Source organism: Fukomys damarensis, unplaced genomic scaffold (assembly GCF_012274545.1).
Source record: "Fukomys damarensis isolate Sample0158 unplaced genomic scaffold, DMR_v1.0_HiC HiC_scaffold_39, whole genome shotgun sequence".
NCBI lineage: Eukaryota > Metazoa > Chordata > Mammalia > Rodentia > Bathyergidae > Fukomys > Fukomys damarensis.
This window is the reverse complement of record NW_022900951.1, coordinates 124,944,877-124,967,757: the sequence shown is the minus strand read 5'-3', so window position 1 is coordinate 124,967,757 and position 22,881 is coordinate 124,944,877. Positions and strand designations below refer to the sequence as shown.

Below are 22,881 nucleotides of genomic sequence, written 5' to 3'. Positions count from 1 at the left end.
AAAAGTCCGATTAAATCCTGGGAAAAAAAAAAAAAAAAAAAAAAAAAAAAGGAATAAACACTTACTCACAAGCCAGCAAATTATTGACATTTTTTAAACCACATGAGTGTCATGGATTATTTGTGTCCCTCCAAAATTCACATGTTCAAATCCTAAGTCTCAAGGTGATGGGATTCATGAACAGAATCTCAGCTGTGAGAAGCACCTGAAATGTTCTAATCTAAACCTCTATTTTCTTTCTTAAAATCCAATAAACAATAGATACAAAAACAGGTACCAAGCAGTATGAAGAAAGGAAGTAAGTTTGAAGGTGCTCGGTGGTTCACACACACGAGTGCGCATGCACACGCACACGCACCTGTTGCTTGATGCTGGCTTTCTGCCTGCCTGCCCTGCCATGGACCGTTTCTCCTCTGCAATAGCCCTCTGCCATGCTGCCCTGACTAGGAACCAGCTTGTTATGAACTGAAACCTCTACCTACTGGTCTTGCTAAGTCGCTAAATTGCCCAGGCTAGCCTCAAACTTGTAATCCTCCTGCTTCAGCTTCCTAGAGTGCTGGGATGACAAGCATGTACCTCTTTTCCCTGCACCTCTTTGTGTTGTGCTATGATGCTGAGAAAAAGAAAAGCAGTGCCTTGCTACCTAGAAGCTAAGGTCTCTAAAGAAGTAACTAGTTTAAAATCAAAAGTGGGTCCTAATGCAATGTGATTGGTGTTCTTATGCAAAGAGACTAGGTACTCAGGCCTGTAGTACATTGAACGGAGTACTGGAATGAACTTTCAGGAAGATGGTAGAGTGGTGAACAGCAGAGAAGGGTCTCCAAGATCTGGTGTCCAGATGCTGGAAGATAGCAGTGTGAGAAAGAGAAGGAGGGAAGTGGGTCTCTGAAACCCAGCAAGGATTGGAAATGAGAACTGAAGCCCACTGGGAGAGCAGAGAGAGTCACCTCAACACAGAAAGAGGAGGTAGCAAGTGGTGCTTTCTCCAAGCCCTGACTTGCTGCATGGGAGGGGTGGCTCGAACCTGCAGATACACAGTGACTCCTGGCAACTTCAAAGGTCTCTGAGGAGAAATACACCATGAGAACAGAGCAGTGGACACAGCAGACTGGTGGCTGGTGAGTTATTGGGGTTCAGATGTCCCCCAGAAAGGGTGACTGTCCAGCCACTATCTTGGAGAGAGGCCAACTGAGCTCAGAACTCAGAGCAACTGTGGCCCGGCTCCATCTAGTGGCTCCCAGTGTCAGGACAAGGTAGAACTGAGTTCAAGTCAGCAAGAGGTCAAGGAACCCAGTTCATGCTGGCAGGGAGCTGAGTTCAAGCTGGCAAGAGACTCACAGAGTGTTGCAGGATGAACAAATTGGGTTCCAGCCTCACAGCCAGAAACCAGCCTGAACTACAGTAGAACTAACAGTGCAGGCTTGCTGGAATTATCCACTACCCTGCCATAAATCTATGACTGGCTTGCTGGGATTAATCAACACAGATCCCAATTTGTCTACCAAGTGACAGCAGAGACACACCTTGATGTGGACATTTTTTCCTTTGCTTTTTCCTTGATTGTTTTTGTTTTTTATGAGTATGAACATTGTTTCTAGTGTTTTTGTTCTGTTCTGTTTTTTCTTCCTTCTGTTTTTCCCTGTCTTCTTCACCAGCTTCCCAAAGCTTGTGCAATCTTCCTTTATTCTCCAGCCTTGCTTCTAATCTCTTCCTCTTCTTCTATTTCTCTATTTTTCCCCCTAACCTCTTTTAAATTTTCTCTGGGAGTGTAAAAATCACTATATTGAGGGCATATTAACTGTATACAATTTTCTGGTTTGTTTTAGATTTTGTTATATAACCACAAATCTAGTTCATACAGTTAAAGGTAGCAAATTAATAATTATTACAGTTTGTCATTTTCTAGGCTGTTTGATGCTATTGTTATTGCTGATTGTACTGCTTTAGCCAATGTGACATGATTGTTTTAATCAGTTGTTCTTCCTGCTATGCCAAGAGTGAGACTGCCTAAGGGTCAAAAATAATACCATAGGCCAAGGCCAAAGAACCAGGGTCTAGACCAACTAAGCAGCAACTTCTCATCCCCAAAAAGCTGAAGAGGCAGGACCTTACAACAGATTCAAAACCCAAAAGCCAGCTACTCCTGGAAGACATCTCTGAGAAGCAGTCATTTCCTAAGCGTTCTCAATATTAGCAATAAAGCTACCATAAGCAGTTTACAAGCATCAACCCAGGAATTAACTATACACACACACAGCCCTCCATAAACATTTAGGACGAATACACTGCTTCACATCCACAAAACTGACACTTATCTTATTAGAGGCATTAAAATGGTGTTTATCTCATTAGTGGCATCAGAATTATATTTTTTACATTCAACCTTTTTATGCAGTTTTTCTAAAATGTGTTTCCTGCTTTGTCTTAATCTAAAGATAATAACCATTTAATTCTGTTATTGGTTCAGCATCACTCCAAGTAGCCGAAAGTGTGCGGAACTGTAACACAGTAAGCTTTCCAAGCCCGTGTGCTGTCACCTGTCACTTACACAGGTGGCACGCCTTCTCTTGAGACCAGCCATCTCTCTGCCTTGCTATTTTAAACCCACCATGACCCGGCACCCAGATAATGTGAGCCCCATTCGGCATACTGCCACTGGGTCTAAAAGTAAGGGTCAGTTCCTAACGAGGGCCTGATTATTCTGTGGGATCTACTGTGGTTGACAAAAGCTCCCTATGCCCTCTTATTTCTGAAGACAGGACTGTGTTCTCCAGGCCCTACAGTGTGCCTTGTCTGAAATGCAGCAGTGCCCACTCCACCCCGGGCCCACTTACTCAGATCAGGTGTGTGTGCGCATGAGTGCATATGCTCTCTGGTGGGGAACTCCAGGGCCGTTTGCTCAGCAGTCTTGGTAGGGCTGGTCTAGCAGTGATCTCCCTAGCCAAGTACATAAAAGCACCTTCTGGAGAGCTCTAAAACAAGGGTGCAGCTCTACCTCCAGAGAACCAGTGGGTCTGCAGGGAGCCCCAAGTCTACAGGAGATGGTGAGGCAACAGCAGGGACAGGAGAAACATGTGGATCCTCAACTTTTTTCTGCCCTAGCACATACTTCCCTCAGTAACAGCAGCTTCCAGTGAGCAAGCAGGACTGATATCCACAACTTTGTGCAGTGGATAGGCACATGGCCCTTGAAAGTCTCAGGAGGCTCACACATGAGCATCATGCTGTTGAGGGAATCCCTGCTGGTCGCCAGCAGCCCTCTGGCTGGTTCCCTTCCCCAGGACTGAAGCAGTGGCCATGGCCAGCAGAGCTCTGGCACATGCATAGAGAATGCTGGCCTTGGACTCAGTCAGCTTACTCTTCCTTGCAGCCTCTCCATCAGCCAGGCTGGCCAACAAGCATGGGGAAAATGACTCTCTCCATCTCCTCCTTCTATTTCTCTGTTTCCAGGTCCACTACCCTGGCCCTACATTCTATCCTGAGGCTGAGACCCAAACCCAGGTATGGACGTTGGAGATGGGCCCTAAGGCCAGCTGTAATCTGGAGCCATGGGGCTTAATGTAGGGAAAGAGGAGCCCTGTGTAGCTCCCGGCTTAGGGCCCTGTGCACTGAGGGCGGGGACTAAGGAAGCTAATGGCAAGATGCTATACAGTTTCTTCTCTGCTGTATAGCTCAGGACATACGTTTCCCCTGGTGACCTTTAGGCCTGAGGGGCTATGGTTTGGGGCAGGTTATGGAGATTCCTGGACTTTCTGATCTGACTTCATTTACTAGCAGTTTAGCCATATCCCATTTATAACATCGGGCCAAATCTTTGACTGCCTAGCAGGAGACTTAACAGGTTTCTTAAACCTGACACAAAAATGGAGCAGTAGCAGAATTAACTAAGGAATAGGGCCTTGGTTTGTATAGCTGCTGGACAAGAGGCTTGACAAAAACTATTTGCAGAAGAAAAGTAACTTGGGGTGTGAAACTGATTATTTCTAATTTTCTGCTGTATTTCTAAGTGAATTAGAATCAAAGCATATTAAATAATAGACAGGGTCATATATTACACACATACAAACCTTTTTGAATGAAACAACAATGAAAGCTTATTGTTATGGTTGAGATCTAACATATTCCCAAAGGTTCACTTTTGCTGATGGGCTTTAGGAACGTGGCTGGCTCATTGGGCTCTAACTTCGTCACTGACGCTTGTCTCTGATGGGATCACAATTTGATGGCATGATTAGGGGGTGATGGAAACAGAATCTGGGGCCCGGTTGAAGGGAGCAGATCACAGGGTATGACCAGGGGGATCTGCTCCTGGCCTCTTTCTAACTTTCTTCCCTTCTCTGCTTCCTGGCTGCCATGCTCTTCCGCCATGATATATCTGCCTCGCCACAGGCCTAGAAGCAATGGAGCCAGCCAACCATAGACTGCAACCTCTGAAATAACCCTTTCATCCTTTAAGATGACTTTCCCAGGCATTCTGTCATAGCAGTGAAAATCTGACTAATGCATTTCTCTCATCTTCAACTTCAAGATGTATTGAATCAAAAAGTCTATAGGTCAGAAATATAATTGAAATGTCTCACCTGTTTTGTCATTTGCCAAACACAATCAATAAACTGAAGAAATATAGGTGATCGGTCGGCATCTGCATGGTTGTCATCACCGTGGCCCACTCGCTGAAAAGAAACAAAAGGTTAAATGTCTCTGTGAGTACCATGGTCTTCTTGAAAGCCACTTTAAACTGCCTGGTGGCAAGAGTACTGTACATCTCATCAAGCCTAACAGCCAAGGATGCAGCTCAGGGGTAGAGCATTTGCCTAGCATGTAAAGGCCCCGAGTTCAACTCCCAATCTAAAAGAAAAGCACTCAAAAATGTTCATCAAACTGAATTAACTTTCATTTCTGTTAGGAAACAATTTCCATTTACTCTATCTTTACATGTTGATTGCTTTCTAAACCTGATATTAAGAAATAATAAGCAACTGGCTAGCTCACTTTTTGGTGCAAGAACAAGTACTACAACAAGTGCACAGGACCAGTGCAAGAGTACCAATGAAAAAATCTGCAAAGCATATCATGAATTCCATTTTCTCCACAAGTATAAAAACATTTTTCTGTTTTCCACAAACTTCAGGAAGTCCATCAATCAAAACTGTGGTTAGGGCCGGGGATTTAGCTCAGTGGTTCCACTGCCTGCCTTGCAAGCACAAGGACCTGAGTTGGATCCCTGGTACCAAAACAAAACAAAAAAACTGTGGTTAATAACCTACAAATTTTAACCAATTCTACATTACTCAGAGCAGGCCAAAATATCACTCTTGAAATGCTAATGGGGTGGAGTCCTTGCAGTGTTGCTTTTCATAACTTCTGAGATTTACATTAGCAATTCGTACCAAAAGGTAACATCCGCAACCACATAAACAGGATTGCCAACAACACTAAAAGCACCACAAGTGAAAAGACAGCTAAGGAGTAAGGGTTCACGAGAAGCTTCAAATAACTTGATTGCTAAATGAAAGGATAAGGGTGAAAAAAAATCAAGAGGACAGAACACAATCAGTGTATCAGCACAGAGAGAATGAAAAAATACTTGATCCATGAAAGTCAATCCAGAAAGATATAAAAACAAGGAAATGTCCAAGTCAATGTCAATATCTCCGAGTGTCAGTGTATTGCTTTCTTTTCATTTTTAATTGTGGTAAAACACATATAAAAGTTACCATTTTAACCATTTAATCACTTAGCACTTAAAAGTGTGCAGTTCAGTGGCAACCCAAGGGGGATTATGGTGGGTTAAAAAAACACCCCAACGGTATTTTTCTAATGAAAATATGTACTTAAGCATAACAGTAGCCAGCCGTGCATCTCGGTAGCTGCACTGGGGTAATTCAGGAAGCGATCTTGGTGTTCACCCACTTGGTATAACAAACAGCAAGGTGTGTGCACATGTGCCAAAATGCAAATGGTTAAGTTTTACCACATTATATACCGTTTTACATTTCTGTGTATTTATAATTTTTATTACATGTTTTCTTTTGATTTTTCTTATAGAAATAGTCCAATTCCATACAATGTTATATGAAAATCTGCTTTTACAACTTTGGGGGGAGGCTGAAAGTGAGTCATCAGGTGATTCTGCTACTGATGATGACTTGGATCATGTAAGGCAAAGAAGTTAGCAAGCTACGACAGATAGAGAAGTACAGAACAAGGACCTTGATTCAGATGAGGAAGAAAGCAGTAATATAAATAAACATTTGACTAGTCAAAATGCTACAAAATGGTCATGTATATCTGAACAATCCACTGTTAGAACTAGGTTGGAAAATGTTATTAGGTTCTTGCCAGGGGTGAAAACTATTGGACAGAATGCCAACATTGTGATTCAGTGTTGGAAATTGTTTAATGGACAATATGTTACAAAATGTTTTGAAATACACTAATAATGATATACAAGGAAAACATTCTATGTGTATCAGTAGTCATACTCAAAAAATATATGTATCATGATACCCCACTATCTGAACTAAAAGCCTTCATAGCAGGACTTTATCATTCTAATTATGCTAATCAGAATCTAAAGGATTCATGGAGAAGTGACAGATGATATGGTGTTGAGATTTGGAGAACAATGACACTCAAGAGATTTGGTTTCTTTCAAAACTGCCTACATTATGATGACAAAAGACTCACCAAGAAAAAAAAAATTCAACAATTTGGCTGCTATCTGCTCATTTTTTGAAAGCTTTGTTTCAAACTGTCCAGCAATTTATACACTGTCTGAATACATGAAAATCAACAACTTGCATTGTTTGGTGATGTTGAAGGTTTTGGTAATATATGCCAAAAGTAAATAAATTTTCCAAATATGGTATAAAATATATGCCCTGGTACATGCAAACACATTTTCACCTTGAATTTAGAAATTTATCCTGAAACTCAGCCACCAGGTCTTTATTTGTGCAGGAATAAACTGTATGATGTTGTGAACAGACTTGCTGCATCTATTTCAAAAAATAACCCAAATGTCACACTGGTTTACAAGTTCCCCATTGATGTTACATTTGTTAAAAAACCACCAGTTGGCCAGCAGAGAACTATTCGCAAGAACAAAGTAGAGATTCCTGAAAAAATGTTGCAAGTTCACAATCGAGAAATGTATAGTACAATCTTTGGATTTCAGAAAGATATGACATTGGCATCCTATATGGTGAAGAAAATCAAAGTAGTACTGATACTGCCAACATTACACCATGATGATAAAAGCTGGATAGTGAAGCCAGGTGGGCATGGTGGTGCATGCCTGTAATCCCAGCACTAGGGAGACTAAGACAGGAGGATCCTATGAGTTCAGGTAAACCTGTTCTACATAGTGAGTTCAAGAGTAGTATGGACTACATAGAGAGACCCTTTCTCAAAACAACAAACAGACAAAAAAGATTTATAGTGACTCCTCAACACAAAAGAAGCCAGAAATGGTCACATATTGCAACAAAACGAAAGGCGGAGTAGATGTTGTTGATGAGTTATGCAGCAACTATGATGTCACTCAAAACACAAAGCGTTGGCCAATAGTTGTGTTTTACTTGACCCTAAACATGTCAGGCATAAGTAGTTTCATAGTTTACAAAGAAAATAACAAGCACAAACTATCACAAAGAAAATTTCTTAGAGGATTGGGACTGGAATTGAGAAATGATCAATTACAACAGAGTAAGAACAATACGTATCTGCCCAAAGAACTCTGCAAGAAAATTCTGGAGCAGACTGGTGAACAGACAGGTAAAACATTATAAGAACCTCCCAAGTAAACAAGAAGACCAGCCTGCTGTCAAGTATGTCCTACCAAAGGAGACAGGAAAACAAAGCACATGTGCTATCAGTGTAAGCAATGGGAACATGCTGTTTTCAGGTGTGAAAACTGCCTTTGGTGTAATAATTGAAGTAAAGCTTATTTTTGTGATAAAGTTTTATTTGTATTTAGTTTGTACAGGAATTTATTTGTTGCCAGTTTTTAGATTTAGTAAGCAGTTGATGTAAAAAATGTTGATGTTTATTCTAAACATTCATTACATTATATTTGATACATTTTATTGATATTTCATTTTCTTGGTTAATGCACATTGTATAATAAATATAATAGGAAGCTTCTGGGCCAGGGATACAGCTCAGTGGTGCTGCACCTGCCTGGCAAGCCTGAGGTTCTGAGTTCAATAGCCAGTATCAAAAACAAAACAAACATTGAGCCAGGCGTGGTGGCGCACACCTGTAATCCCAGCACTCGGGAGGCTGAGGCAGGAGGATTGCTGTGAGTTTGAGACCAGCCTGGGCTACATAGTGAATTTCAGGTCAGTCTCAACTATGCAGTGATAGATACCCTGTCTCAAAAAACAAAACAAAACAAAACAAAACAACCAGCAAAAAAGAGGAAGCTCCTGACAAGAATGAGACATAAGAGATGACAAGTACGGCCTGCCAAAGAGGAAAGGAAAGCTAAGTACATGTGCTGTCAGTGTGAGTGAGACTTATGTATCGGACATGCTGTTGTCATGTGTGAAGACTGCCTTAGGTGTGATAATGGAAGCAAGATTATTTCTGTGGTAGAGTATTGTTTGTATTTTCAGTGTAGTTCACATAGGAATTTATTTCTGCTGTTATTTTTTTAGATCTTCTAAGCAGGTAAACTGTTGATGCTGAAAATGTTAATGTTTACACTCATTAGATATTAAGCATTTAACATTTTATTTTATTGATATTTTATTTTCCTATTAAGCACACATTGACAGCAGGTAACTGGGGTGACAGGAGAGGGGGTTCTGGGGTCAAAAGGGATTGTAGGATATAGCAACATATTTCTACAGCAACAGGAATGATCTAGGGGAGGGGGGATGGAGGCAAGAGAGAGGGAAGAACAGCTGCAAGTTCCATATAAGGCCATGAGGGAAGGGATCGTAGCAGATGACCAAGGACGGTAGTTGGTCTCAGGGGCTCAGGTGTTCACTCCCAGAATGCCTACATAAAGTAGAGTAAAAGAACTGTGGTGGGCTGGTATAGGCGTTAAAGCACTGTTTAAATTGGCTCCCACCTAACTAGCTGTGTGACCTTAAGCAGATAACGCACACTCCTGAAGCTCCTAATGACAGTGCCTATGTCAAGGTTAAACAAGATGATACAAATCACTGTGCTGCTCACACAGTGGTGGCCCCGATGGCTCTCCTGGTCACTGCCTTCTCTGTGGCCCAGGTAGAAAGGAGGGATGGGAGCACAGCACTGACATGTGCATCATTCCGACACGCACACTCCTGCTCAGCCCTGGCATGTGCTGCTGTTGCTGGCCTCTCACAGACAGCCCTTATTGCTGTCCCTTGAGTGAAGCAGGACACACAGCTTCAGGAGGATAGATGGAATACAACATCTGGAAAGGTTCCCTACCCTTTCTCTTCCCCACTGAACCCAGCCCTTGCTCATGTTTGGGGACTGGACAGAGGTGATGGTTATACAACACTGAGTGTTCTATGGGTTACAGGTTTGAACACTTTAAAATACTTAATTTCATTTGTTCAAAAAGGCATGACTGGATTAAAAAAGCCCTATCAGGACCATGCAATCTTGGAGTCCACAGTACTCTGGTATGGACATTCAGGTCTGGTACAGAGGAGAAAGCCTAAACGTATGCTGTATGGTGCATGCATGTGGAGCAAAACAGTTAGGCAGAACCTCACTGTCTCAACTCACCAGTGCAAACCTGTGTCCAAAGCTTATCCACTCCTTTTCTATGAGAGCTTCGAATCCTTTAATGGTCCGGTAGTAACTGTCCAACATCAGCATGGCCAGTGATGTGAGCTGGGCTGTTCGGTCCCAGCCATCACTGCAGTGTACCACCACGGAGGTCTTCCCAGATTCTATTTTATCAGCGATTCTTACTGCCCCAGCAAGAAGCATCTTCAGAGAAGGCACAACAGACAATTCTATGGTCAATTTCAAGTACTGCGTGAAATATTGCTGGGGAGAACTAGGGAAGCCCTGGTCAATAAACCAAATAAGAAATGTCATATAGGGGGCTAGGGTGTAGCTCAGTGGTAGAGTACTTGCCAAATATGTATTAGGCCCTAGGTTCCATCCCCAGTATTGACAGAAAGGAAAAAAAAATGCCATGTAATCAATTGAGAACAAATAAGAAATGCCTGCATTTTGTAAAATTAAAAACTCACTAATCAAGAAAAACTATAGCAGTAAACAGGGACCTTTATTAAAGGGTCACAAAGTTCTCTTAAAAATCTGACCTGAGTCAAGTATTATTCCCTTTCGATTATGTCACAAAAGCTGTCCACAAAGACCACAGTCCAGGAGCCGCTGGCAGACACTAAGAAAATGCACACACACACAGCAAAGATGCATTTCTTTGCCATGCTGAGAAATCACTCGGAGAGACACATATTTATGGCACAGATGGAGGTAAGTCCAAACAGCAAGGCAGATGAAGACTGGACCCTTTACCCTTATATACTCCAGCCAGTGTGTCGAGTCCACGTTGGATAGCCACCGAGTATCATCAATGGAAGGGTACACGATCTCCTTTAACTTCCGCAGTGACTCTCTCATCACGTGAATGTTGTGGATCTCCAGGAACACAAGTTCTGCGTTTGGGTAAGCACTTTCACTTTCGTATCCTCCACCCTTTGCCTGGGAAAAGCACGATATACATCATCCCATCTGGAATTAGTTTTTCTGTTGTTTCTAGTGCTACCAGATATAGGCCACCAAAGCAGCAGGAAACTCATCTCAGCAAACCTCCCTATCCCTGAAGGAGTGTCTCAGGGCTGCTGGAACAAGGTCCTACAGACTGGGAAGCTTAAAACAGCAGACACTTATCATCTCACTGTCAGGAACACAGGAAGTCTGAAATCGAGGTGCCGGCAGGCCACGCTCCCTTTGAAGCCTTCAGGGAGGATCTTCCTTGGGTCTCCCAGCTCTTGGCAGTGCCAGGCACCCCGGGTATAAACTCATCACGCTAGCCTCTGCCTCCATCTCCACCTACCTTTCTCCTCTCTGCCTGTGTCTCTGCCTCTTCCTTTCTTATAAAGACACCCTTCACATCCAATTAAGGCCTGTCCTAATTCAACACAACCTTATCTTAACTTGATTACATTCGCAAAGACCCTACTGTGAAATAGGGTCACATTCACAGGTACTAGGAGCTAGGACTTCAACACTTCTTTTTTCTGGGGACACAAATCAAATCATAACCATCTTTCATCATTATCATTTTTAAAAGCTACTAACAACCAGCTCTCACTCAAGAAGAATTAGGTTTAAAGAGCTTCATTCTGTTAGTACCATCTATCTGATTAGAAAAGTTGTACTACCACAAAATTTCTGAATATAAAGCAATTTAGAGGTCACAAGCCAGAAAACTATCTAAGTAATTTAAGTAAAATGAAATGCATGTGTTACAAAAAGGAGGGATACGGCTTGCTCCTTGGTAATCTCGTAACAAAATCTGGTCTGCAATGAGTTTATATTGTACAGAGATCAACATTCAAAACACAACTGTGATGAGGGATGCAGAGAAACTAGAACACTATTATCTTGCTAGTGAGAACATAAAATGGTACAGCTGCTGTGGAAGACAGTTCAGTGGTTCCTCAAGAAGAATTCCATATAATCCAGCCATTATACTCCTGGGAAAACATCCTGCAGAGTCTAGAATGGGGATCTTACCAAAAATCTGTACACAAACATTCGTAGCAGCATTATTCACAATAGCCAAAGAAAGAAATGATTCAAAGATCCATCAACAGATAAATGAACAGAATGTGGTCTCCCTGTACATCCGTGTAGAATATTATTTGGCTATCAAAAGGAATGATATACTAATGCTAAAAGAAGGACGAACCTTGAAAACAAGTAAAAGCAGCCAGACATAAACAATCACATCTGATTCCACTAATATAAAGTGTCCAGAATGGGGGAATTCACAGAGACAAAAGATGGTTAGTGGTATCGGGGGCTGGGGGACTGCTGAGACTGACTAATGAGTACGGGGGGTTTCCCTATGAGGTGTCAAGAATGCTCTGGAATTAGACAGTGATGCTGATGCATAACACTGTGCATGTACTTGGAATATGTGAATTGTAAACTGCAGTGCCTAAAATGGTGAATTTTGTTATCTGAATCTGATCTCAATAAATGCATAAACAAAAAATAAACATTTCTGTGGACCCAAAGACATGCTCTTCATTTAGTCTCCTATTATTTACCAAGTGACTATGGATGTCTAGCCCTAAGCTAAGTCTGGGGGCAAGAATGACGGCAACCTCAAGAATGTCAGTGAATAAGGCTGTCCTCCCTGCCCGCACAGCCTGGTGTAGGAGAGGGAGAAAGCAGGGCTGAAGGCAGCACAGGGCTATGGGGCTCGGATCCAGGACAGCACAGGTGGCACCAGGAGCACTGGCCAAGACTGCATGACCAGAGAAGAAGGAAACATAAGTCAGGGTGGAAGGATGAGCACAGCCAGGGAAAGGGGACATAGAGATAGACAAGGACTTGGCTTCCTGACAGCAATATAAGTTCAGCAGAGAGAAGTAAAGGGCAGTGGCAAAAACAATGAACAATTAGGTCAGAGATCATGGCAGGGCCAGACGGCAAGACTGAAAAGAATCAGCCTCCTCTACTGAGAAGTCCTAGCTGCCTTGGGGAGAAAAGATTGGCAGAAGGAGGACCTTCAGTAGGTGACTAGCAGAGATGGGGAGTCAGCTGGCTGAAGCAGGCATGGTGGAGGCAGCAGGGCACAGGGACATGGATGATGAGATTCTTCAAAGGCAGGACCCAGTGGCTGACCAGTGCCAAGGACAGGCTGGGAAACACCCATGATTCTGGGCTGGGCAATGTGAGAGGCTGGAGAAGCAGCAGATTCTGCAGGATATAGTTTGGTTCTGAGCACAGTGAGCATCAGTCATGTATAGTCCTCAGAGAGGTCTGAGCTGTGAGTGTCAATATGGAGGTGACTGGCATATGAATGGGTGTTGATGGAAGACAGAGAGATGACCAGGTAAGTAAGGTCCCTGAGCAGGCAGGTAGAGCTAGCAAGAAAATCTCTTCCATGGCAATGGGAGGCAGGGTGGGGAGGAAGGTCCTCTCTGACAATCTGTCCTGTGTCAGGAAGGAAGCAGATAAGGGATGGGGCAGGAGCCTTGGAGTCAGAAACAGTTTGAAATGGCCTATGAGAATGGAGAGGGGCTGCGGGAGAAATGAGAGGACAGTCAGCAGTTCCGAGGGCCTGGCTGAGGCTGTGGCACATGACCTGCACGTTGTGAGCCTTTGTCCAGAAGGCACTGCACACAGCCCAGGCTGCTGGCACGTGAAAGGTAGGTGACCTGAAGGGATCCAGACAGGGATGACCTACTTCATGGTGGTAAATCTATAGCATGCGTGCCATAGCCAGCTGTTTGTTAGCATTGAGAGATCTAAAAGGTTCCCCGTCACTGACCTACTGTGTACCAGGCCATAAGCCAGGCTGAGGAACCAGCCCAGAGTGAGCAGCTTATAGCAAAGAAGCTCTGTGGGGAGCTGAGCTGGGGCTGCAGGTAGATCCAGCATTTTGGCACACAGGATGTGTATGCCAAGAGCTGTTGTCAGTCAACCAGGAGATCATATTTAAAGTCAATTTGCTGTCTGGAAACTGGTCATAAAAATACAAATGAGAAAAGTGATCATCAAACAATGAAGTTAGGGAGTCAAATGAGCATTACGTGCCAATTCCGTGCCAGGCTGCAAACAGGCACCTGGACGTCTCCAGACATGAGAAAGCAGGTGAGGAGGGACCCCACCTACACTCAGGCAGGAGCATTAGAGTAAAATTCAGAGGGTTCTGGAAAATAAGAACTTGCTGGCCATACCTCTTTCCAGGGGCAAAGTAAGGTTCCTGAGGGGAGCCAATGACACTGAGACACTGTTACCATCTTTGCCCAAGTGCCCAAGAAGCCGACAGCAGTGGCAGTGGGGCCATTACCAACCTTGTGCAAAATGAAAACCGAGTGTCCCTGGGGAAGCGCATCTGAAGTGTGCACTTGAGCTCCCTGATCTCAGACCAGCCTTCCCATGGTTGGTGGAGGCCTGCTACATGCCAGGCCATGGCAACAAGCTCTCTGCCGCCAGCGCACCCATCAGCTGGAATGTGATGCATTCTGGGGAGAAGGAGGGGACACTGCGGCCCCAGCGAGGGAACACAGCACGCTCACATGCTAGCGAATTCCAAGGTCCACACGTTTCCTCCAGTGCTCCTGGAAACGCTTCCTCCTCCTCTTGGCTTCTAGGACCTGCTATCCTTCCTGGCCTCCTCCTTCCACTCAGCCACTCTTTCCTTACTGAACTTCTGTTTCCCAGTACAAACCTCACTCCAGAGACCTTGTCTCCCCCCCGCCCCTGCAAGGCCGTGGCCACTGCTCAACAATCTCAACTTCAGGCCTGGCCTCATTTTGCATTCTAGAGCCTTCTCTTCCCCACACAGGTACACGGCTCAAATGCAACAGGTTGAAGCCAAGCCTGCACTCCATGTCAGGTTCTGAAAAGAAAATCTCACTTAAACACCTTTGGTGCTGCCACTCTGCCTCTCTGCTGGAGCAGGTGGTTTTGACTGTAACAGCCCAAGCAACTCGCCATCAGGTCCTCTTCTCGGTGATGGTCTGTGGAGAGACAATCCCGACTATAGCCAGCCAGCCTTTCGTCTCACAGTCCCAGGACAGCCATGGGCCCGGCTCAGTTCTAATTCATTCCACAAGGCCATTAGGGCCCTAATACCAAACTAGACAAAGATGCCGAAGGAAACAAAACAAACGGCCTGTATCCCTGAAGAATACAAATCAAAAGAATACTAGCAAACCAAATCCAGCAGCGTATTAAGGATGCCACTCACCATGACCAAGTGGGACTTATACCAATAACACAGGGGTATCGAATTAGATTCCCAGAGCTGCTGTTGCAAGGTTATCGCAAACTGGAGGGCTGTCTTAGTCACTTTTCTTGTTGCTGGGACAAAATCTCCAACACTCAAACTTATAGGAGGAGAGAAGGAAGAAGCCAGACTGTCTATCTGCATACAACATAGTCATATGTGCAGAAGATCTGATGGGACTTACACATATAAGCAGCCTTACATGTTTCCAGCCATATATATTTACTACAGTAAAAATGACTGCAGATATGCAACTTGGCATCCTAGCTCTTCTGCACAGAGTAAAATACAAGGAACTGCCCTCACGCACCTCTGTGAATATCACTTTTCCCACATTTTGTAATTCCTTGGCACAATACCATAGCAGTGACAAGATGGATGGAGAGATGTACAAAAGCTGACTTAACTAATGACCCACAGAGTGCAAAGAGGACTTTCTGCTGAAGGATACCTCTCTGTGGGAAGTAAAAAAAAAAAAAAATGGTCCCACCAGAGAAATCTGCGTTAAGCCCTTGCAACTGTGAATGTGACCTCGAGTTAAGGATCATGAGATGACAGGATAATCCTGGATTACCTCAAGTGGGCCCTAAATGCCATCGCAAGTGTCCTTAGATGAGAAAGAGGAACAGATGCAGAAACTAAGAGGAGAAGGAAGAGGAGGGGGAAGAGGAGGCCACATGAAGACAGATGGAGAGATTATAGCAATGTGGCTATAAGCCCAGGAATGCTGGTGTGGCCATCCGAAGCTGGAAGAAGCAATTAGTAGATTCTCCCCTGGAACCCTTTGAGGGAGCACGGCTCTGGCAGATTTTGAATTGCTGGCCTCCAACACTGTGAGGGAACACATATCTGCCACTGTACGCCACCAAGTTTGTATACGAGCCCCAGGAAACCAAGAGCCTCCCTTTTCTTCTGCCTGCTCTGTTCCCCTTCCAGTCTCCCCCACTGCAGTAACTGACACCACCTTACTTACCCTCCAGGCCAGACACCTGGTCAGCCCCCTCGACCAATGACCAATGAGAACTACAGGCACAGCAGCATCAAGTACTGAGCGCTGGCTATGCACTCACCACCAGGCTGAGTTCTGTGCATTATTCTCCCTTCATTTTAATCCTTATGGAAGCCTGGATACAAAACACTGGTGCTACTTCCCACTTTGCAGAAGCGGGAACCTGAGGCTCAGAGAGCTAGGTTAAGTAACTTGCCCAGAGTTCTACAGAGCGCCAAGTGGCAGCACCTGGAGAAAAGCCCAGCTATCGCCAAATCCAAAGCCAAAGGTTCTTAGCACTCCACCACACTGATTCTTAGGTTGGTAGAGTTTTCTGTGATCTTATGACCTGAGAGATGGCCAAGTGGAGATGTGAAGCATACAAAAGGAAGGAAATTCAGTCTCAATGCAGGATAGAAAGTCAGTCAGCGTACAGACAGTATTGAAAGTCCTGGCATCGGAAGCCAGGTGAGAGTCTGGAGAGATTGTGCAGAGTAGCAAAGAGGACCCAGACCGAGTGAAGGAGCACTCCCATTTGAAGGGTGGGAAGGGGAAGAGCAACCAGCCAAGGATTCCAAAAAGGACAGGCTGGAGAGTGAGAGGAACACAGGGAGTGTGAAGTCATAGAAACCAAGAGAATGGAGCAGTCCATGTGAGGTCTGTAATGAGGGCAGCTCATCTTAGCTGAATGCTCTCTCAGCAAGTGAGAGCCACTGTTCTGGATCCTTTATAGTTTTTCCTCATTTAACTTTCACACCTGCTCCAAAGTAGGAAATATTGTCATTCTCATTTTAGAAACAAAGTAGTCTCGGTCTGGAGAGCTGAAATAACTGTCCTGGGTCCTGCAGGAAATGCACAGGCTCCTTCCACATTCACTCTGAGCATACTTTATTTTCCTTTATGCCATAGCGGATAACCACGTGCCTGGTACATGGCAGGCACTCAAGTGGTGAGTATATGTGTAATGGTTTCTCTGCTCCTGAAATAGAAGGTAACAGCTTCCAAGGACAGTGAGATGAGGGAGGCAGAAAGCTGCCTTTTTGGAGACTGTGGTCAATGATGAAATAATCATTGAGGAAAGAAAAGGAGCAAGCTGACAAGAGCATCAAAGTCAGATCACAAGCACTGCAGAGGGGCACTTGGCAGAGCAATGACCAGGGCCTATTCATCCTTCTTGCCATTCTGGAGAACAGCACGCCCTGACCCACTGTTGGATGGGCACTCATGCTGCCTGGAATGCTTTGCCCATTTCTGCCTGCTGACCATGCCAAGCCACGTGCTTTAGCAGCTTCCCCAGCACACAGAGCTCACACCCCTTACCTGCAGCACCTCAGCTCTTCCGGCTTTGGATTTCCCCAACACCCTCCCCTAGTGGGCACTCATCAGATATGTGCTACTCAAGGGATACTTTAAATGCAGGCATGAGATGGCAAGAGTGGGTGTCACCTTTCTAGTCCTGAAATTACTTGAGGAGAGGGCAAGGTCCTCTGTGTGCCAAATGCCTACCTGCAGCAGCACACTATCGAAAAGCCATCTGTAATACACAGAAATGCCTCAAATCAGAACTTCCTGTTTGAATAGCAGGGACTTGTGGCCTGACTTCAAAGCACACAGCGATACAAAGCACACAGCCGCCTTCAGTTAGTGAGGATCAAATGGGAACTGCCAGCAGAGGTGATTATATTGCGATACACTGTCACCTGATGTGTACCACCACTGCTTCATGTCACTTATAGAAACTTTGTATGTCTGCAGGGTCATATGGCTGAATCCATTCTAAAAGAGCTTCAGGACAGATATGAATTAATCAAATAATCCTTACATTTCTTAAATTAGGGAACTTCCAAGGGTCTCACAGTCATTTCACTAAAATAATCTTTTAGATAATTCTGTGAGTCTTTGCTTAATTGATTGAGAAGACAGGATTGTGGAACAGCATAAAAGACCTTAGGGAGGAACAGCCAGGGAATAAATATCCCAAAAGCCTGAACTTCAGGTGGGGAGGAGCCCAGTGAGCTGTTGCAAATGCATGACAACTTACAGGAAGTGCATATGAAGACAGCCTATGTTTCTGTAACACTATCGAGAAAGTACCTTGTTGGTATCAGCAACACTGTTTTGTCGGGCATCAAAGATGATGAGCTTGTGTGACTGTGCATTAGCATCCATTATTGTCTGCAAGTACTTCTCATCCTCTTTGCAGCGTTTATCACTGGGGCCCACCAGTGGCTGGCTGCAGCGGGTAATTGTTGCCTGACTTTCCGGATGAATCCATGACAACACCTAGTGTTTGGAAGCAACAGATAATTAGCACAGTTCCGGAAGCATTGCATGCTTGAATTACTTGGTAGGAAAAGTGGTTTCTCCTGAAGATTCTCCTCAAAGCTGAGAGTGGACAGACCAATCACAGCACTGCAGGGGCTAAGGGACTCAATGTTTCGGTCAGGTTGAAACATGTCTGACCAAGTGAGTTCTCAAATTCTATGATTCTAGGCAAAATAAAACCTAAGTCAAACTATTACTAAAATCTAGCCCCATTTCTGTTTGATTCACTAGTTTAATCTTATCTCCTAATTAAAAAAATTCTCTATCTCCTTGATAACACATGTGGCAGGATGAAAAAAAGTGAATATACAGTCTCTGGTAAAACCTAAAACTCTGTCACCAAACCTTCAGTTTTCCTCCAGGGGCCCATGACTCAGGGTCATACCAGATGCAAATGGTGGGCAATCCATCCCACCCCGCTGCCCACGATTGTTTAATGGTGCTCTCCCACGCGGCTGTAGCACTCCGCTCAGCAGGAACTGAATGTATTTTCTCTAGGATGATTTGACGTAAAATGCTAATGCAACAGCATACTTTTTCTCACTACTTATTTTTTATTATCTCCTATATTGCGAGAGCATTAACTTAGAAGTAGGAAACTATGTAAATGGGAGACAGCAAAAAAGAATGTTTATATATTTCTTAAAATCAAAGATGTTCAAGCTTGTTTGAGACAGGGTCTCAATGTGTATTCCACACTGGCCTTGAACTCACTGAATAGCCCTAGCTGGCCTCCAACTTGCAGTGATCCACCTGCCTTAATCTCCTGAGTGATGGGACTCCAGGTGTGCACCATCCCCATCAGCTGTCTTCAGGTTTCTAAGCTTATTTTTGTATTTTCCATCTTGTTCGCTAGATTTTCTGTGTGCATCTGTCCTTACTAGATCTAATGAAGTACATGTTTCTATCTAAATGACAGTGTTTATTACTTACAGGGACTCTGCCTTTTGCTCGAAAGGCTGCCACTTTGGATAGGTCATCATCTTTTACACTGGTTGGCACAACAATGACAGCAGGGTAAGTGTCACAGAACTCATAGTTACTATTTATTCTGGATATTTTCCAACTCTCATTTGGCAAGCCCTGTAGAATGGTAGAGAAGAAAGAAGAGGGGGAAAACATGCTTTTCCATTTTGATAAAGTATTAAGCATGAATCACACCTATTTGTTATTTTTGATTGTAACTTGAAAGTCTATGTCATGACAATAAGAATGTACTGGAAGAAGTGGAAAAACTCACAGTGCTCCAAGGAATTCCCAGTCCCAAGAGCTCAATGCCCTACCAAGATAGTCCGACCACATTGCCCAAACTGAACCTAAGTCACGGGTTTGGAACCCTCCTTATCACAACCAGATCATCTCATAGAAGCCACCTAGAAGATTTGGTTGGAAACCTCTGTCCTTTAGCTCTCCTCGCCCTTTGCAAAAGGATGAACAACCATGCCAAGAGTCAAAGGGCTGGCATAGGAGAAGAGGGCACCCAGAAGACAGAGAAATTATGCCCATGTACAACTTGTGGAAAGTTTCCTCTCCTCTTCTAACTTTTTAGAAGAGAAAAAGATGTTCAACCTATTATTTTCAGTTTGATAAGCAACATACTTTACCTGTCTCTTATATTCAGCTACTGGATCATAAACTTTCCAGCCATTAACTGAAAAATTTTCTTTATAGTTGAACGCAAATAGTGCCTGGATACAAAAACCACAAAACACATGTCAGTATTTATCTCATTCCATACACCCAATATGAAAGCTGTTCATTCTCATATGAGCTGAATATATTAAGAGTTCTATTTTCATCCACAAATTTTAAAGTAAAAAATTGGTAGCTTTTCTTAATCATTATAGAAAACTGAAAAAAATTCAAATAGTCTATCCTCAGCTACCAACATAGAGAAAGATATAGGAAACCTCTGGAAGAGAACAACTAAACATGAAATTATAGAACCACCAGAAATACACTAAGAAAGCCTTTACTTTGGTGCACTTACCTGCCCATTGGAAAGAGGAAATGCATGTTTACTGAGGTTTTCAAATATCCCAAGTTTGTGCTGTTCCTCCTGTTTATAGGCAAGTCGCAAGTTCCTCATGTCCTAGTGAACAATCAGCAAAACTCACTTATTCAACATGTATTGCTCATCTATGAGCCACATACCATGCTATAGATAAATAAAATATTGTATTCACTTTTCATTTTATGCTCCTTCTCCTATTAACAAAAGTATCTTTAATGAGATTTTTTAAAAATCAAGGAAACTGAAATAAAGGGGATATGCGGCGGGGGGGAATTATAAGAGAGAATAAAGAATAAAGTCTATATACAAAAGCTCTACTGTCAAGCCCTGTGCACACACTTACTAAAGGTGTGCCGTGGAATTAGTTGTGCACTTTAAGCTTCTGGACCAGCCAGCTATAACATCCACACCACCTAAAAACAGAATGCGACACAGACTTCCCCTCCACACTCACAGAAAGGACTCTATATCATGTAGGGACTGGGGCCCTCAGTGCCATCCTTAAAGCCATAGGTGTTTCTCAGGATCACTTCACTAAAATGCCCCTGAATGCAAACCGATGGGCAAAGGCCCAGGCACAAGCAGGCAGAAATGATCCCACTCAGCACAGCTCTGGTGATATGATTTCTTTCCAAGACAATATTTTGAGCACTGCCTCCAGCCTTTTTAAGTATACATCCCCTATGAGTTAAAATCTCACTCTTCTTGAACATTATATGAAACTGGAAAGTAAATATGACCACAAAGAAATTAAAGCAGCAGCAATCTGGGAAGTGGAGAGGCTGTTGTTGTGACAGTATTTATAACAGCAAATGAATGGGAGTCACTCAAATGTTCATCAGTAGGGACTATAACACAGCTAATAGAATACTACTGTTGTTAAAATGAGAAGCAGCTCTAAACATACTGATATAAAGAAGTTGCAAGATATAATGTCAAGGGCAAGAAGACAGAAACAGAACTGTGCATATAATATACTACCATTTACATTTTCGAAGAAAGACAGGACATACAAGCTTATGTGCATAGGGCGTCTGCAAAGGTGTATGTTAGGAATTAGGAACTGTGCTGCCTGCAGGGAGTAGAACGGGGTGGCTGGGAGTTGGGGAGGGACACTTACTTTTTACTATCTATAGCTTTTATACCTTCAAATTGTATACTGCTTATTAAAAAAATATATACCCTACACCTTATAAGGCTCTTAGATAAGAACCGAGAGGGGTGGGAGCCTTAGTAATTCTAGGTTAGAAAACACTTATATCACCTGTTGCCAAATGCTCATCCTAGCCATAAAAATATCTTAGTAAAACAGCCACAGGACAACTTTCAGAGCAGCGTGATTTCCCGCTGTGCCCTCCATCTGAGCTACCCTGGCTACACACACACTCCTTGGTAGGGATGTGCTGTTTAGGATTTCTGGGGAGAAAAGCATTCCAAGCCAAAACAGAGTATATGTTTAGCATGTTAGGCCCTGGGTTCCCTCTGCAGCACCACACAAAAGGAAAGAGAAACAAGATCTTGGTGTGTGCGAGAGGATGCGTGCGAGGCAAACATGAACCCGAAAGGAAACAGAACTAAGAGGCGAGGATGAAGCGAGGGTGGCTCAGAGGAAGCTGCAGAGGAAAGTGAATCAGGCTCAGCCATGTGAGGTCTTGACAAGGAGCATTTCCTTCAACCCAAGGAGAGTGGGAAGCTACTCAAGAGTTACGACATAGAGAATGACAGCTTTCAAAATCACAGAAGCCACCAAGTCATCCCTCTGCTCGATGTTCTGTAGGTGCTGGCTGTGTTCTGTCTGGATGTGCGTGCCTGCCTGAGAAGGACAACTGCCATGTAGTGCCATAAGTGAGCCCAGTAAAGCGGCAGCAGGCTCTCTACTTGGAAGACTCTGGAAAAATGGATTCACTACAGTGAAGGGCCAATGGAGGGGGACAGGACAAGGTTTTGATCACAGTAAATGGGTAGGTGTGAATCCAAATCCCAGATTCAGAAGGAGCCCTGATGAATGTGCAGGCAGACCTCTTTCCTGGTGCTTTAGGCAGGTACTTTTTAGTAAACTGTTTTACATGAGGTGAAGTCACTGAGAATAAAACACGTTCATTCCGGGTGCTTCGTTTTGTTTGTTTTGTTTTTGGTATTAGGGATCGAACTCAGGACCTTACACTTGCAAGGCAGGGGTGGTGGCACTGAGCTAAATCCCTGGCCCTCAGGGTGATTCTCAAGTGACAGTTATCACACACATTTCCACTTAACTCACTGGAGAAAGGATACAAAATAAAAAATAAGGACACAGCGAAAATGGCAATATAGCCAGGAAACTTTAATGACAGCATTTAAAGAACCTTGCTGTCTCCATAGGGAGCCTTTGACCATTCACTGTTCTGAACAGTAGTCTTGAAACAACAAACTCAAAAATAGCACTGATCTCCGCTTTCCTCTTGATTTTTCTGGGACATAACAATGTTAGCACTTAGGATATATATCATGTTAATTAGAAATATTTCAACAGGGCTGGGGATTTAGCTCAGTGGTTCTGCCACCTGCCTTGCAAATGCAAGGACCCAAGTTCGAGCCCCAGCACCAAAAAAAAAAAAAAAAAAAAAA

At 43.7% G+C, this 22,881-nt stretch overlaps 1 protein-coding gene across 6 annotated transcripts in view; it reads right to left on the bottom strand.

Moving 5' to 3' along the window:
* Mtmr1 (myotubularin related protein 1) overlaps positions 1–22,881 on the bottom strand; it is a 66,460-nt gene that overhangs the window by 12,993 nt on the left and 30,586 nt on the right. For all 6 annotated transcript variants that reach the window (XM_033760449.1, XM_010638970.3, XM_010638966.3 and 3 more), the window contains 7 exons: positions 20,254–20,355; positions 19,868–19,951; positions 19,197–19,346; positions 18,033–18,221; positions 10,495–10,680; positions 9,733–9,939; positions 4,581–4,673 (listed from right to left, as the gene is read on the bottom strand). In XM_033760449.1, coding sequence (XP_033616340.1) covers positions 4,581–4,673; positions 9,733–9,939; positions 10,495–10,680; positions 18,033–18,221; positions 19,197–19,346; positions 19,868–19,951; positions 20,254–20,355 — 1,011 coding nt within the window. The remainder of the gene's footprint in view (positions 1–4,580; positions 4,674–9,732; positions 9,940–10,494; positions 10,681–18,032; positions 18,222–19,196; positions 19,347–19,867; positions 19,952–20,253; positions 20,356–22,881) is intronic.